Source organism: Hermetia illucens, chromosome 1 (assembly GCF_905115235.1).
Source record: "Hermetia illucens chromosome 1, iHerIll2.2.curated.20191125, whole genome shotgun sequence".
In the NCBI taxonomy this organism is placed as follows: Eukaryota; Metazoa; Arthropoda; class Insecta; order Diptera; family Stratiomyidae; genus Hermetia; species Hermetia illucens.
This window is the reverse complement of record NC_051849.1, coordinates 64,947,823-64,965,492: the sequence shown is the minus strand read 5'-3', so window position 1 is coordinate 64,965,492 and position 17,670 is coordinate 64,947,823. Positions and strand designations below refer to the sequence as shown.

The following is a 17,670-nucleotide window of genomic DNA, read 5'->3' as shown; positions in this document are numbered from 1 at the left end:
GTTGCGTCTGCTCAAGGAAGCAATGCCTAATTAGGACGGACTCTCCTTGAAAACTGCTGCATGCACCCTATGACGGCCATTTGGAAACCCTCGAGCGAAGTCGACATCATTATAGCCTCAACGTCAGCGGCACGAACAAACGGGTTTCCTTGGCTTGACTAAAGCCCTTCGTCAGACAAGAAAAAACCGCCAGGACGAGAAGCGCGCCACGCGTCCGTTGTGACTTGCGGCAGCCGAGTTGAGAGAGGCGTGCGTCTGGTTCTTCGCTGAAACTGGTTTTAGCTGGGGGTGGAATGTTGTGGCAGAAAGATCAACGCAGATGCGAATCGCGTTAGCCATGAAATCGAAAAACAATTTCTGACAGTGAAAATTGTTTTTTGATGTCAGTTGGAGTTCGAGAAGTCAAGCAGGAGGAAAAAGATCCCTTCTCTCAAGTCAATAAAATAATTTGAATTAAAAATAATTAGTATTTAAAAGTAATTCAATAAAGGGTTAGATCTTCGCCCAATATTCTTCGAAAATCACGGAGCGAGAGGGATGGACTAAACTGTAGGTTTGTTTTGGTTAAACTCCAATTACCGACCAAATATGGGTCATGTACTTTAATCCGAAAGTGAAGGAACTAAATAGCCTCAAATAATAATAAACGTTGCTTAATATTTTCTTTTTCAACCAAATAATTTGTATTTGATGGAGATACCCCTTCTGAAACTTATTCTTGAAACACAGACTGTCCCCCATTAACTACTCCAACTTCAGTTAAAATCAACAAATGCATCTCCATTCAGCATCAAACATAATAAAATCATGTGGGAGTTTAATATGGTGGCAAGGTCGTTTGCAAAGAACGCGATGGAAATTTCAGCGGGAACAGTTGCTTTTCTATCAATTGTTAACCACCCCATCTGACATATTCGTCAATCCACCTGCTAGTTTTTGGTGGGGTTTCATTATATAGATCAAATGCATTGGGTACGCTGAAGTTATTTTGTCAGGCGGATTCGTAACGTATTATTCGCGGCGCGATATAGTAAAGTGCGTACCGCGTCTAGCTTTCCACTCTTAGTTTCTAGCCAAAGACTCCAAAATGGGACTAGCGGCTCATCATAAGGTACACAAAGTAGCAAAAAACGTTATTATTAGATGGAAGAAACTTACATTTTAAGATATGGACCCATCCTAATTTCCGTTGTCGTCTGCGCGCCGTGCACAATTATGGTTTGATTCTTAACGCTTGGTGGATTTTTTAACTGTCTCTTGGTACTTGCTGCATGTAGTTGAAATTGGTTAAAAGTGCGTGTTCATATGAATTGTACTAATCGCGATTTCAGTTCCTTTTGTTAGCGTGGTTTCTCTACTTCTTTTCATATCTGAGGAAATATCTAATTGCACAGCGGTTCGATTGGGCAATAGCCGATATAATGCTATTAGAAAATAATGCGTTGAATAGAGTGAGTGATGTGAGATATGTTTTGTAGGAATTTGAATCGTCCAAGCTATTCACACATCATGATCATACAAAAATTGATTCAATAGCAAAAGATTTCGAAAATTTGCTATTAGTTTTGCTTGGTTGATATTAACATCAGTAACTGTGCAATGCAATGTTTTGGAAGGAATGTGAACCTATAGTTCATTGCGTTTGCTATTTCACTTCTGTAAAAGAATCTGAACTAACGTTCTATTGCGATTGGTGCAATGAGTCCATTTAATTTTGAGGAACGCTTTTCTTAGTGCCTGATTCCTACTCAAACTCTCCAGGCGATGATATTGCACCGCTGTCCATTAACGATCAAAATAAGGCTTTCTATGGCGCTATAATAATTGCAACTTTTTGTTCCGCAAAAAGCCACTTATAGCAGGGTTCATCAGCCAATCTCTATTTTTAATTTTAACATTTTCCCATTTTCAAAAACTACAAAAAGCTGCACTTTCAATTGGACAAAAATTAAATCAACTCAATCTCAAAGATCCATTGGTGTTTTATATTTAGTAACCACCCTCTGCGCTCTTCTAACAAATGTACAACTTCTTGTTCTTCTTCTCCGATGTTGATCTTTGGTCTCTCAAAATCTTCTACAACACTGTTCCCGGTCGAATGACTGGGTCCTCCAATTTCGGAAACCGACCAGGGTGTAACTTGCGTTGTCAACTGAATTTTTCCATATATTTCGGGCTTTTCCATTTGGTGGTATACCTTCCATCTTGTTTTTCAGTAGTCGTCTGGAAATTTTTTTAACATCCATGCGCTTTACATGGCCTGCCTTTGGAACTTTCCAATTTGAACATGGATGACAACTCCTGGTTCGTCGTATAATAGGTTCAATTCCAAGCCATTCGCCGTCCACTGAACCTAAGATTCTCTTGAGGACTCGATGTTCGAAAGCATTGACTTTTTGCTCTCCGGCCAGGTTCATCGTCCTGGCCTTGCTGCCGTGATACAGGACCTGTCAAGGGTTGGGATCATTCTGGATAGCACTTTGTATGTAACATATATGAGTACACAATAAAGATATCTCTTTATAGTTCTTGTAGCAAAGCTTGTTGCAAGTATTCTATCAACACTCGGCACTTTAACTTCGGCCTGTTTTTAAGAGTTAAATTTTCATCGTTAAGCGTAGATGGGGAGACCGACTTTTACGGCTTGGAATCGTCGAGTCTCTAATAAGATTCACCATTGCATCTTTGCAATGGATATAATTCAGTGCTGCTATTATTCTTTTCTCCATTTGTATTTTTTCGTTTTTTCTTTCTTTGGATTTTGTCAGTGCGTCCTCTTAATTCTACATATTTGTCTCGTTGCCTCTTGTCTGTTGCTCCTGATGTTGTTTACATACAGCGTTTTTCTCATTGATTACCTACTGACACTCTTTGTCCTTACATTCGTTCCTTTTGCACCCAGACTCGTGTCCGATGGATTTCTTTGTAGCCGTCTTAGTTGCGTCTTCCAGCCGATTCCTCTTTGTATCAACGCTATTGGGTTGCTGGTCTTCATTCTGAAGTTTCTCAATATCAAGGTGAACCTGCTACCATAATTTTTTGCTATCCAATATTTCCCTCTGCCTGCATATGGACCGTTGTCTCAATTGACAAAAGATAGTAGAGTTATTTCTCAATCAGGACATGACTGGTCGAATGTCATCCTACCTGATGAGATCCGTATATGTTCCCTTGTGGATCTTTTAGTCAGGGAAACAAGTCTATAAGATTGCCATGTTTCCGCTGGAAAACAATTTTATTAAACTGCTTCTGTTCTCGTTAGTTACATCGTGGGCGTTGGGGCTTCCCATAGATGCACGATGAATCGCGTTTTTTTCTATCTTGGCGTTGAAGCCTCTGAGTACTATCTTCACATCGTCCGTAGGCAATGAATCAAATGCTGGCTCTAGGCGCCTACAGACCTCATCTTACTAAGTCATTCTTGTCTTCCGTTGGACCATAAATGTATATATGAATTGAATAATCCTTCTATTGATTGGGCTGAAGTCTGTGATATTGCGTACATAGACTTTTCTGCATTCCAAGGTTTTAATAATTTCGTTTCATGGACCGCCAGGACATCTATCTGTACTTTTTCACCTTTCAATGAGTGGTCTGAGAGTACCAGTTCTAAACATGGAGGACACGTTCCCTGTACACTCTCTCACTCTAGTGTTTTACATTGTCCAGAGGTTGGCAGCGTAGAGGTGAACATAGGATTTAGAAGTACGATTGTAGGTGCTCAACCAACGGGCAATATTCAGGTTTTATTCGAATTTGCGTAACCTCATGCGATATATACTACAAATGTACAAAGCTTCACCATACCTACTCTGCTCCCAGTATTTTTCTACAACGTGTCAAGTGAAATTTATCATGATCCTCGCAACATTGGTGTTTATTCTTATATCTATGGATTCTAGTGTTTCCTGAAAGTTGACAAAATGGGATTGACTTCACCACCTGGTATTTCACCGACACCGACGCTTTCGGTTCTGAGACCGTTGTACATGACACTGCAGCAATACCAAGCGGCCACCGAACGAATTTTTGGATTGACAGAGATGGTGTCGCAAAAATTTAGTGCCCAAGGCCACTTTATCATTACAAGTCGTCCAGGGTACGGCCCTACATTTCTTAGGTTTATAGCTTGAAATTCGTTTGGTTCGAACAAATAATCCAGTGGACGATAGCCTATTCTGACTCACAACTTCGTTTTGAAGTGTCGGATAGAGATACAATTGTTTCTCAACATTGCATCCTTTCAAGTTTTAGTTTAGACGCCTTTCTCCCCAGAAGCAACTAGCCCTATGCCTGATTTTTCCTCCTCACTTTGTAGAGTAGAATCTCCTATCCTGTTCCCGGTAGCATACCTTAAGAGCTGGTAGTTTCTTGTATTTGCCTTTGGGACTTAGTGTCTCGTAGGCGTTTACCTTTCAGAAGTCTTTGGACCTACGGGCCTTTGAGGCTATATATTGAAAGGTACCGCCGTTTGAAACGGCAATCTCCTCGTTTATTTAAATGAAATATAGTCTTCTTAGTCGGGATGAAGTTACGGTTAAAATCTTTAATGGAATACGGAGGCAGTCGGATAATTGCTGTGTCGTACCGTCCTCAATGATTCATCCTCCCTTTGTTATCGGATTCCAAACGAGGAAAAATTCTCGCGATTCCTTTTTTCTTGATTTTGTTTATCTTATACTCTGTGCCAGGGAGCGACTCGATGGATGTTTCTCCGTTGATAGTGAGTTTCCTGGTCAAAGGATGCAAATAAGTTTTACGGCTGGCATTTTGGCATCCGGGAGCTTCGAGGGATTGGTGTGAGAGTTGAACAATTTCGGGACAGAGGGGTTCATTTTTCTGAAATCTGCGTTGAGTTTATCTTACTTCATTCTTTTATAGTTTATCTAATCTTTTCACTACATTACTACACTATCTTTGCTTTAATTTTCGCTTGGATTATTTAATTTTAGTGCTTTTGATATATTCCTTCCAGCTATTTCCTTACTATTGCCGATTGTACGTTTTTCCCATCTGTCTTTATTGCATTATTCTGATTTTATTCCCGCACATTTTATTCTTGGAAATTCCATTCCATTCTTCTTGAGTACAGAAGTCGTCCATCTTTTCTTTTTGGTCGTTTTTGATTTCAAACATGCATAAACATGTAAAAACGAGGTTACTGGTCACTCGATCGGTGTTGTTTTCCCTCTACTTTAACGTCAGGTTATTAGAGCTCAGCTGAGCTTGATCCAACACATCGAATGATGAGGCCACGAGAAAAGCTTCTGGGGGTTTGGTAGGTCCTTCCACGCAGGATGCTAGAGCGACGGACGCCTATGTGTCGCTCCACGGGTTGAAGAAATGGTCCATCAGGCTTCTCAACATCTGCTGGCTTTAACTCATGCGGCAAATTGAAATGACGGTCGTGACGATGGACGGAATCCAAATAAATTTTCCGTACATGATAATGGACGGAACAATAATTTTCTTAGACTTGACATGCGGATCCGAGAACTTGTACGGAAAGAATGACAGATTCGGACCTGACTCATTATTGTACATGTAATGAGTCGAGCGATGGCGACTCGCCTTTGGGACGTCAGGCACGACCACTTAATATCATGTCAGCGAATTATGTCGACACTATTTTGGCATCCTGGGAGCTGGTATTTGATGTCACACCAATATCTTTGCCCATCAACAAATTCTTATTCCGCAGGAGGCCTTAACTCATTTAATCATGCAGGGGGATTTCAGTCTGCTCTGTATTTCTGTACACACTCTTTTCAGAGACAGAGCAGCAGATTGGTACTAGGACTAACACTAACAAGAACCAAGTGACCTCTTTTCGTGAGGTTCTTTGCCAGCAGTTTAAGGATTCAATAGATGACTGGGACATCCTTGAACTGAGACAAGACAGCAAGCAAGGTCATCCAAAGATTTCGACAACTATTGTAAAGTTGTGCATTCACTAGCCAATAAGCGAATACATTTCCTAACGGAGGACAAATTATTAAAATTGCTATGTCATGGGTTGAGCCCCGACATTCAGAGGTAACTTCTCTACTTTCCGGCTTGCGGGCTACGCAAGGTAGTGCAGCAAGGCGCAGTTTTGGAGAAGGGGACGTCTCTCAAGCAGGCTCTAACCAATTGCCCATTTATTCTGCTGAATCTGGACAGGAGGTGGGCATAAAGTACATCTCAGGAAATACCCAGTGGAATGATCAAGATTGTGTTTTAAATTTAGCCTGCTGGAATTGTCAGCAGATTGGACAAATGTACAAGAACTGTTGGGAGATCCCAACGTCCTCTATTTCGTTTGTGGGCTCCCGAACATGCGTGAGTCCCTATGTCCGAAATGTTGATTCCCAGATCCCAGTCGCAGTCATCAGGGCGTTCCTCGGACGTACGTGACTATGAAGCCATTGCATCAACGTTTTCCGGAGCTACTCTAAAACTTACCATGTAGAAGCGGTCCGACAATTTAGATATGATAAATTATATGACCACATATTATTGCATGAAAATGCGGCGGGTGATGCACGTGCGACTGTAGAAATACCAAGTGGCCAGGGAACGGATTTTCAGAGTGGCAGAATATATGGTGGGAACTATGGACGGCCACGTATGCAGTGAGTTACATTGTTCTATCTCAATTCAAAGGAGGGGCCCGTCTGTATACATGCAAAAGAAGGGGGGAAGGGGTGTAAAATTTTATTTCACCAAATATAACCATGTGGGGTATCCAAAAAAACGTATCGATTACTTTTAAAGCTGGTCTCAGTTCTGACATTTTATGTACACAGTGGAAGGCGGGGACTAAAAAGTCGTCATTTCTTTGACGAACCCATTCTTAGAACCTACCCAACCGAAAAATCTGAAAAAAATATTACAAAGCTGTCACTATGCCGCGCCTACGCTCCGAAGTGCCCATACTGACTTCTGTTCAAATAAAGCTAATAATGATATATTATATTATATGGGCATAAATATGCTTAGAATTTTTGTTAATTGACTTCAAAAGCCCCCTTAAGTTCGTCCTACAATTATGAAATTTTGCAGTAATATATGGTATAATATAGAGCATGATCTCGACAAGTTCAGTAGGTAGTTGGTAATCGTGCTATTACTAACAGAGTTATAATAGGTCAAAGTTATCGCTTCAACGCAAATTCTAAACCTCTGAATATCAGTGGCACGCTGAAGTGAATATTCTGACATAATATATGTATACTTCTTGCTAGCTACTGATGGGATAAATGTCCCCCCTTATATTTTTATATAAGAAATACACAAAACCTTTAATACCTGAAGGGTCCAGCTTCTAGTTTCCCGACTTTTAATGGCGTGTCCTGTATGTATTTTTCTTGCGTATTTCTGTCACCTTTGCTTATGGGTATTGTGAGGTAAGGTGCATCATGTTGCAATTTTCTGGTTACCGTATTTGTGCTTTTCTAAAAATGTCGCATTCGAATTTTCCCTCTTTCCTAATGATCTCCAAATCCATGGTGAATATTATATTTCAGCGTGTCTGCCATTTAGCTCAATCAAAGTTTTCGAATTCTTTTTCCAATTCGCCCACGAAGTTTTACCAAAATTCCCTTCGAACCTCACTATATAACTCGTTCATGTGGCTGAGTGTTTCTTGTACAGATTTACCTCCATTCTATCGTGCCATCTTGAGTGTTCAGCTATCCCATACTGGTTCCTTTACTGGTAGAAAAGGAGACTTTTAAGTTGAATAGGGCCATTTTTGATGGCCCTGTAACGTTTCTATCTGCCTCAGTATGTTAATGACATTTTAAATGTTTTTAACCAATCTTTGCCTGGGTGAGTTCGTTACTGCTACCGTTTTCTTAAAACCATTGCCAACTTTGTTTGTTTTTGGAAAGTATTCCACTCTTTGCAAGGTAGCATTAGGCGCTCCTAGGTCCTGCAATAATCTCTTTTCATTCATTGAGGGCCTTTTTGACTCCTTTGATAGACCCTACCTTATTCCAACGACTTTCCTATAGCTGCTTCGTGACTTGTTCATCATATTTTTGCTTGTTCATTATATCAATTGCATTTCCTTTATCGACTTGCAAATAATGAATAAGCAAATTCAACGTTCTTAATACGTCGAGTGAGTGTGCCTTCGACATTATGTCTTTCAACGCAGATAATGCGGAGACGCGTCAGGCTAAAAACATTAGTATTTACTTTTAGTTCGACTATACTTGCCTCTTGTCCCAAAACCAGACCCACTTACATACTTTCAAAACTCGGTAAGAGAGCAAGTAGATGTCATCGAAGTGAAACTGATTGAGGAAATATGTTAGGATATCCCCCATTGAAATCCTCTTTGTCCTCCAATCCTTCCTTTGTGAAGAACGCCACGGGAAACGGGTAAAAAATTGCGACAGAATAAAACTCTAGCGAACTCCGTTTTGGACCCCAAAATCTTCCAAATTTTAACTCGATGTAGCACGTGACATTTTGCACCACCATATGTAACAGTGATAATACTTGTAGATATACCTTCCCCGGAATACCTCCTCTGCGCAGAGCGTACTCCAGAAACGTGGAAAGTCCTTTCGAGATCGAAGAAAATTAAGGAGAACGGTGTTCCACATATAGTTCCAAGATGATCCGAAGAGTGTTAATTTGGTCAGTGCTGAAGAGTATAGAGCAAATCTGCATTGTACTCTGTCCACCAAGCTTTCGAGGTCTTTTTTGATAGGTTCAAAGAGCGTGGTATTTTTGGCTGTTATTTTTGGGAAAGATAGAGATATAAAAATTCTCCGCCACTCCACTATAAAAGGATGCTCTTTTTCAGAACCTTAACGGTCATTGCCTGCTGCCTCACTGAGAAGAATCTTAGATTCCTCAAACTTTTAGAAAAGAGGAAAAATACCAGCTTTACAAAAACTACAGGGGCTGCAATAGAATAGCTCCGCAATGGGACTGTTAAGGCTGTTGTATAGTTGATAGAAATAACCAGTCCGTATCCACAAGACGTGGAACTTTTGCGGATCTTATACAATTGAGAATAGGAATGAAATGCTCCTCCTATACGAAGCGTAAATATTATTTGTACCAGCGTTTGCTTCCTTGACTAACGCAGGTCTGCCAAACGATTCAAATGACCTTTTTTCCCTACAGTTTTTGAAATAAGCTTTGGGCTCCTTCTCGCGCCCATTTCAAATTTACGAATGCATAAAAGCGATCAAATAACACCTGGCACTTTTGGTCATCTGACTTCCATGGCTAGGATGAGGCAGCAGATTCTTGTTTTTTTCTCATCACATTAATGACTGATTTCTTTATGCGGGTTACGGTTACCGTATCGACGATAAGAAGGACCCAAAGGAACCCGACATTATTGCATTGAAAGTGGTGGATGTTGCAGTGGTCATATTAGCCTTTAAGATAAAGAACTTCCTTATTTTCTTGCAATCTTATGACCGCAATTTTGGCTATTCTATCTATTAAGCAAGTTAGTAAAATTACTTTGCTATAGTTTCCAGGGAATCTTCATGTTTGAGTGAATTTAAAATTTAACTTTGTTGGACCCCTCGATAATAGATGCTATCAATTTTGAAAATAGTTAGACTCAAAAATTTTGTTGTGAGATAATAAAACATGAAATAAAAGAACCACAGTTTGGTGGTATTGTGATTGTCGTCTTCTAGTATGACCATTCCTCTCGGACTTTGGCTATCAGCAGACAGCGTTTTCAATTGTACCGGTCCATCGTTTGCATCCTTCAATTGTCGAACCAGGCAGTGATGTGCACATGGATTCTCCTTTTAACTTCTCAGTTTTCCTAACGTATTCGACTTTAGTCGGCTTCCGCAGTCGTATAATCATGGAGACTCATCGTATAGTTGATCTTCTCATGTTGATCCAACAATTCGTATGAGGTCCTGCCCTATGGAAACGTTTAATATGTTTGCGGATATTTTCAACATAATCTTATTTCGTTGCCATCTTTTCTTCGTTTTTGACCAAAAGTTGACCATATTCCCAAGATTATATTCGTTACGTATAACATTTTGTCTACTTAGGAGCCTTCTTCCTAGTTTTTGTTATAACAGTCGTTTTCATTTCCTTGATTTGTAGCTTAACCTACTTAATTTCCTTCCTTCAGGATAAGTGGCACATCTCTATCGGATTTTAGGGAGTGCCACACTGGCCACATCTCATTTGTGATATTTTTTACCTCATCCCACTTCTAATAAGCAGACCCATTTTACTGTAATGCCAAAGTTTGGAATTATTTGATGTAATCGATTTCGATCTGAACGGCGTGCCTAAAATTCACGAAAATTTGATGGATATTAATATAAATCTCCCAACATTGTTCAAGTAACTGCTATATCTTAAAGAATTAGTCCATCTTGGATATTAGTAGAAAGATATAAGTCAAGGATGTGCACGTCGAAGCCATTGATGCAGTTACTTGAACTTTACATTACAACGACTGCGGTATGCTTAAAAAAAACGTGGCCCGCGTTCCAAATTCAGTGAAGAACCCGGTTTTCAAAGAAGAGCTGGAGAGTGTTAAAAACCAGGCAGCAAATCTTGTAAGCAAACATGCTAAGAATTCACCTAATCGCCAGTCGACGAAGCAGATCATATCGTTAACAAGCAGTATCGAGATTGGGGTCCACTATCCTGGTATCTCATTATATCTGACACCTGCCTAAAATCAACGAAAATTTGGTGGATATCATGGTAGAACTCCCAACAATTGCCAAAAGCTTCCTCCTTAACTATTTTGTAAACACTCCTTTTAATTCTACTTTCTTTATATTAGTGGATGCTTATTCTTCTGAAACATTTGCTCTTGATCCCAAATATGTAGGATAATTCCATTCCAGAAGAAAGTGATTTTTCTAGAGCTGGAAGTTTCAATAGCAATTTATCGCAAATATCTGAGGCATCTAAGTCACCTGCTCACTCCTTTGTGGAATTTAAGACAAGTGACCGGTGTGTTACAAGACTTTGTACCCTTTCATCGTTTTATTGTTCCCTAAACTTTTGTCAGCAAATTTCATTCCGTTCATTATACGACCGATGACTGCCACTTTCACATTGGCTTGTCTTAAACGATCCAGGGACCAGCCCACAAACCAGACCCTGTTCAGATTCATTCAATATCCAATCATGGTGGAGGGCTATTTTTTGTCCCGGACTATCTTGACAAGCCGCATCAGATTGTTGATTTGATCAAGTAATGCCCAGAGTCTGCTTGAAATCTGTGGGCACCAAATACGCTGGAGCATTTTTTTGAGTAGGGTAGGTAATGCATTTACGCGCAGAGAGTTTGACTTCCGTAACGGTACGCTATGACCAATTAACCAAACACCTTCCCATCATCAGAGAGAAATCGTTTAGTACATTACTTCAGGCTAGCCATCCTGCTCTGCCGACTTAGGTAGCATTCAAGTCAGGGAATTTCTTTCGCCAATGGAAAGGAAGAGGAGGCAGGGAGTTGTTAGCTCAAGGAACCCCTTGGCATCTGGTCCTTGCACCGGGAGAGCTCAATCTTCTTCTCAATCAGAAGAAATGTAATGAGCAACACAACCTCATCTGCTAGCGCTTTTCAGTATCTCTCTGGCAAAATTGTCGGAAGAGAGCTCCCCTCAATCTATATAAAGTTGCTGACGAAACACATCCCACCTTTCACAAAAGAAAAAGGTGTGTTCGGTGTCGTCTACCACCCCATAGCAGAACATACAATCAGGAGATCGTGCCTTCCCAATCTTGCGTAAGTAAGACTGAAAATCTCCATGCCCACTTCGAAGTTGGGAAAGGTATAAGTCAATCTAACCATGCTTTCGGTTCAGCTGGAGATTTAAATTGTCGTTGAGCCACGTGTTCCATCTGCCTCTTGGTTTAAGAGAGTTGCCACCCGTTAAGTGTACGCTGGCGTTCTTCACAGGCAACTCCTTTTAAATCTTCGCTCTTGCAGCTGTGTGTGGCTTAACGTTCCACAGAAAGGAGAGCAACGGGGATCACTCCCACGATCACCATCTCGGCTTGCTCTGAAACAGTGCAATAAACACTACTCGCATTAGACAAAGCGCTTACGATAGATCTCCTTGCTAAGGGTACCATAGTTCCGCGCCGTAATGCAGAACGGACTACGCTGCCCGACTTCTCCTAGTAGGTATAGGGCCCAACACACACACACAATGTCGAATAAATGTTTCACTGGAGACATATCTCCACTGTTTGGGAAAGTGATCAGTATGTCTAAACTTTCTGTCACCTGGAGGCTGTTGGGAATTATTTGCATAATTGGGTTAACATAGGAAGCAAATAGATTTCATGCAAAGCCAGTTAGGCCGTGGCTGTCACCGTTACCTTCGTCGTGGGGGTTGTAGCATTCTGTTATTTCCCAATAAATCTCCTCATTGCCAGCTTCATCGTTCAAATCATCCAGTTGCTGCTCCTTGACGTGTCGGCAATGAGTCAAACGTCCTTTTTCCGTCAGAGTTTTCGGGCCGATACGCCAAATTTTCGCTTTGTGGAACGTTCGTTTGATGCCTGGCTTAAATTCAATGGTGTATAATTTAAACTTCCTACCCAACAGGCTCTCCGTATATATCTCCATATATATATCCATATACATATAACTTATATCTTTAACCTCAGTACCAGTCTATTTAGTTAGCTAGATTACCAGCACATTCCTCTTGTATCGACTGGCCTGATGTAACAACTTTATAACAATGCTGGATTTGGTGCCTAACATTCCAGGATCCGACTGCAGAGTCCATTTTTAAGGTTTTGTGTAAACACAAAACCTTATTAAAATCGGTTTACTGTCTGTCTGTCTGTCTGTCCGTCACACGCATCTTTCTCGGAGACGGTTGTAGCGATTTGCACCAAATTTGGTAGAAAGGTGGGAACTGTGAACGCTCACACATATAGTGAGTTGCATCCTTTTACGTCGAATTTAAGTGGGGGTCCCCATACATGCAAAAGGGTAGTGTAATTTTTTTCTTCATCAAATATAGTCATGTGGGGTATCAAATTAAAGGTCTCGATTAGTACTTTTCGAAGCCAGTCTTAGTTTTGGCATTTCTTGGAAAGGTGCGGGGGGTTGAAAGTGATCATTTTTTAACGAACCCATTCTCAGAAACTACTCAACCGAAAAACTTGAAAAAAAGCAGGGGGCTGCCACTATATGGTGCCTAGGCTCCGAAGTACCCTACATACCGATACCTATTCAAATAAAGTTAATAATAGTACATTACTATAATTTTTAGTAATTGAAAGGAAAACCCCCCTTAAGTTCAGCCTAGAATCACAAAATTTTGCAGCAATATAGGCTGCAGCATAAAGCATGATCTTGCCAAATTTGGTGAAAATCGCACTATTACTAACAAAGTTATACTAGGTCAAAACTGTCGCTCCTCTGGAAACTCAAGACTATGAATGTCAATATCACCTAAAAGTGGATATTTTCACATAATATATACATATTTTACGTGCTAGATGCTAATGGGGCAAATGTACACTAAAAGCTCTTTATAAAAGAAATACACAAAACCTTTCGTACCTGAAGCGTCTAGCTTCCGGTTTCCCGACCTGTTTTTTTTTTTGCTATGTCATTTCTGTGGTTGCACTCCTCTTCATTGAAGTTTAGATAACAAGTCTCATGTTTTACAGGGATGGCGGTTCTCCATTTCGACCAACATTCACTTGGAAGACTTAGTTATCATCCTTGCTTCCGGTATTAGACGCATCCACCCTCTTATCTTATCTATCCTCTTTGCCTGGGGTTAAGTAGGATTCGATAGTATTATTGATGGTGTTATTTTAGTAGAAAACCAGGAAACGTGGTATAGCGCTGAGAGCCTTCATTATCTGTTGAAATAAGTTGGAAACCGGAAGCTCGGCGCTTCAAGTGCGGAAGGTATTGTTTGTTTCTTCTGTGAGTATATTTGAATGAATAACTATCCCGTTTGTACGTTGTTCGTTATGAGTATCCATTTAGTATGTCAGACTACTCACTTTAGCCTGATATTGATACTTAGTGGCAGTGAATTTAACCGCTAAAGAAAATTTTGAGCTACTGAGCTACTAACTATGTTAGTAATAGCATAATCAAACTGGGGGATAACATGCCTCCTACCAGAATCTATATTACAATAGCCCTTGCATAAACTTAAAGGCAGTTTTTACTCAATTTCCCCAAAAATATAGTAACATACTATTATTAACTTAACTTGAGCAGATATCGATATGGAGAGTATTTTCAGCCCTGGACACTGTATAGAGGCAGCTTCATGATTTTTTTTCAGATTTTTCGGTTGCTTAGTTTCTGTGAATGAGTCCGTTAAAGAAATCATCAGTTTCGACCCCTCCCACACCACGCGTTTCCAACAAATGTCAAAAATATCAACAGCATCGAAAAGTGCTAATCAATACTCTTCATTCAATACCCAGCATGCTACACGTCCCCTTTGCATGTATGAGGATCCCCCCCCCCCTAATGTCAACGTAGAAAGATGTCACTCACTACATGCCTGGGCATTCAAAGTTTCTACCTTCTCACCAAATTTGGTGTCAATCGGTATAGCCGTTTCTGGATGGACAGACAGACATTTTTTTTGCAAACAAAACTTTAAAAACAAATAATTGCTGCAGCAGACCGCTGAAGCTGCTATGCTATGCACAGGGATTTTCATCGGCCAAAAAGTTTCTACGCGGAATTGGCTTTGATTTAACAAATATCAAATATCATAATTTAAACCAATTAATTTATATATTAAAATTTGCAACTCATTGAATTAAACATCAAAACTATCATCCATTCCGCATTGAGTACAGCGAAATCAACTAGGAATTCGTTTTTAGGTGATCCTCTTAATTTTACAGATATCAGCCACAATCTCGATTCTTATTTTGATGTGCACATTTGGATTGCGGGCAATTCGCGCTCAGGATACCGTCGACCTACATCAACCAGAAATTACTGAAGCAATTATAGAAGAAATCAAACCAGAAGATTTAGAAGTGGACCTTGAACGAGCAGAAACAAAAGATGGTCAAGACTCTGAAATTGTCAAACAAATACGAAAATTAAATGCTGATGGGTCTTATACAGTTGGGTATGAAGCTGATGACGGAACCTTCAAAATTGAGAGTCGTGATGTCTTGGGAAATGTTAAAGGTACGTTTGGATATGTGGATGTGAATGGTGAAATCAAAAGGGTATCTTACATAGCAAACAATGAGACTGGCTTAAAATCAGATTCACATGTTGAAGAAACCACGGTTACACCCAGGCGACACAAAGGAACCCCCACCACCAGGCGACCACAGTATTCTAGCTCAACTGCATCACCAACAAGACCCTCAGTGATACAAACAATACCAAGGAGATTACGGGTTTCAACTACAGCAGGAACAGATCGTATGAATAAAGATTCTGTGGCTAAGCCCTCCGTCAAATCCGATTCTACTACAACAGTAATTTATGCTACTTCAGTTCCAACTCCGAAACCATATGTCAACATTCGTCCCACTCCATTGCCTGGTACAAATATGCGACAAGCAGAACAGTTGGCGCGTCCTGATAAGCTAGAGATAAATCAAGGATCAAAGATTCAGGTAACAAGTCCCAAGGAGGCATCAACTACAAAGCCTGTGGTTGAAGAAGTCGATGAAAAAGAAGAAGTTACATTACCATATCATACCAATCTCTTGCGAAGGCAATTAATGCCTGACGCCGACACACAATATGACACCCAACATCAAATCATCTACAATTCCCAGGCTGATGACGACGTTCGAAACCTCTATGGAACAATGGGCTCAACCGCTAGGCCGTTATTTACAACTACAAGCTCACCAAGGATACCACCAGTAATACTTGCTGCTCGGCAGAGAGCGGCTCAAATTCAAAACTCTATCAGCGCAAATAATGCACCGACGACCGAAAAGTACTATATCAAGTCAAGTCGCAGGCAAGAGTCCCCTGAAGCAGAACCTACAACTGAATCAACCTCTGAAAATACCTACTTGACTCAAAGTCCGATACCGGTGCAAATTCCAGCCACACGTGACGAAGGCAAACGTATCCTTCGAAGACCGATTCAACGACCGCATTTCATACGGGTATTGGAACAGCACTCTCAGCCCCAACAGCAAGTTCCTACTCTTACAGCTAGTGGATATGAAGCACCCAGACTAGTGCGGATACCAGCTGAACCTAGTGCTCATAGAGTTGATCCTAATGAGCAGTATCTCCGTGAAACTACTTCACCGCCAAAAACTGAACAAATCGCAGAGCAGGAGCCGATTCCGGCTCGAATTCCTCAGGTTGTGTACCGAAATCCTGTAGCCGCACCCCAAGCCTCGCAATATTATTCGTATCCGGAACAAGAAGCTCCTATACCCTATCCCACTCATCCAATTCCTTATCCACCACCTCAGCCGCAATACTATGACTACCTAGATCGTCCGCCACTAACGACCAGAGATTTCGAAAAACTCCTGCAGGCCCTGATATTCCGCCATCAACAAATTCAACAGCGTGTGCCTTATTCTGGATATAATAGCCGACCATATTACCCATACAACTCTGACCCTTACAGTCCATATCCAGTTTTTGCTACAAGACCACCACCTGCTTACCTTCCATATAGGACCCCAATTCCAGCTTACGCCGATGCAGATGGAATGTATCAGGCTCAAAGCCCCATTTCAACTGCTGAAACGCCAATGTCGTACGAGTTGCAACGTTTGATGACCAGAAAGAAACAGTACACGAGTAACCCGCGATACTTTGGTTCGCAACAGGCAATATATGCTTCTGAGGGTGCGTATTCAGCAACAGCTCCACCGACTGCAGGAGGAGCAAATGGATATCTTCCACCAGAAGTTCGGGAGGAGCTTTTGTACAGGATGCTCATGTTGGCTTTGCAATCAGAAGTTCAACAACGTTCGGTGGCTGCACCTATCCAGGTGGCTGCTGAAAGTGACTCAGAAGCGAGTACCACAACGAAGAGCTCTCTGGTTTACAAGAAACCCGTGAGGAGCGTACAGATTCTTGGCGAGGAACAGTGAGGAAACCAAGGAGTAGGTTCTAAGATAAGCTAATTTTTTTGCTGTAGTAACATATTTTATGACTATTTTTTATGATTTTTATGATAAATACAAAAAAATAACAAATCATGCATTGTGGTATGTGTTAGTGATTCCCATTTCCTATCTAGATACCGTAAGTATTTTTTTTAAATCGTAAATAGTAAAGGATAGGTTGATTCATCAAGTTAGATTATATTCGGTTTTCCTAAAAGATTTAGCTTCACCAGAGAGAGAGAATCCGGGTCTGGCGTGATAATTATGCGGAAAATTCAAAGGATGTAGCTCTTACAGGAGGATTTTGAATGTCGTTTCCGATAAATGATACGCGATCCGTAATTAATTCTAATTAGTTACTCAACAAGCTCCCACAGTGCAACTTAATAACAAATGACACAATTAATTCAACGAAACTTCTCATAGTACACCGACAACCTTCAGGTAATTGGATAATAACAAGGTACCGCTGCCTTCCAATCGTAATAATTTTATCAAGAAAAACTTCTAACATATTTTACATGGTGTGTTTGTGCTCTGCGTCCCACTTGTGTCGCTTACGTAATTTTTGGCAAACAATATCCATTCGTCAAAAGTTGCATC

At 40.7% G+C, this 17,670-nt stretch overlaps 1 protein-coding gene across 2 annotated transcripts; it reads left to right on the top strand.

The window, feature by feature from the left end:
* Nucleotides 1–1,001: 1,001 nt before the first annotated feature.
* Nucleotides 1,002–17,160, top strand: LOC119661385 (fibrous sheath CABYR-binding protein-like). Of its 2 annotated transcripts, XM_038070707.1 has the most exons (3): nt 1,002–1,111; nt 14,860–15,154; nt 15,209–17,160. In XM_038070707.1, exons 1-3 carry the CDS (start codon nt 1,088–1,090, stop codon nt 17,050–17,052), a joined length of 2,163 nt encoding a protein of 720 aa, XP_037926635.1. In that variant the 5' UTR covers nt 1,002–1,087; the 3' UTR covers nt 17,053–17,160. The 2 variants fall into 2 exon arrangements, with proteins under 2 accessions (XP_037926635.1, XP_037926634.1); XM_038070706.1 differs by having other exon boundaries at nt 14,860–17,160.
* Nucleotides 17,161–17,670: the final 510 nt, after the last annotated feature.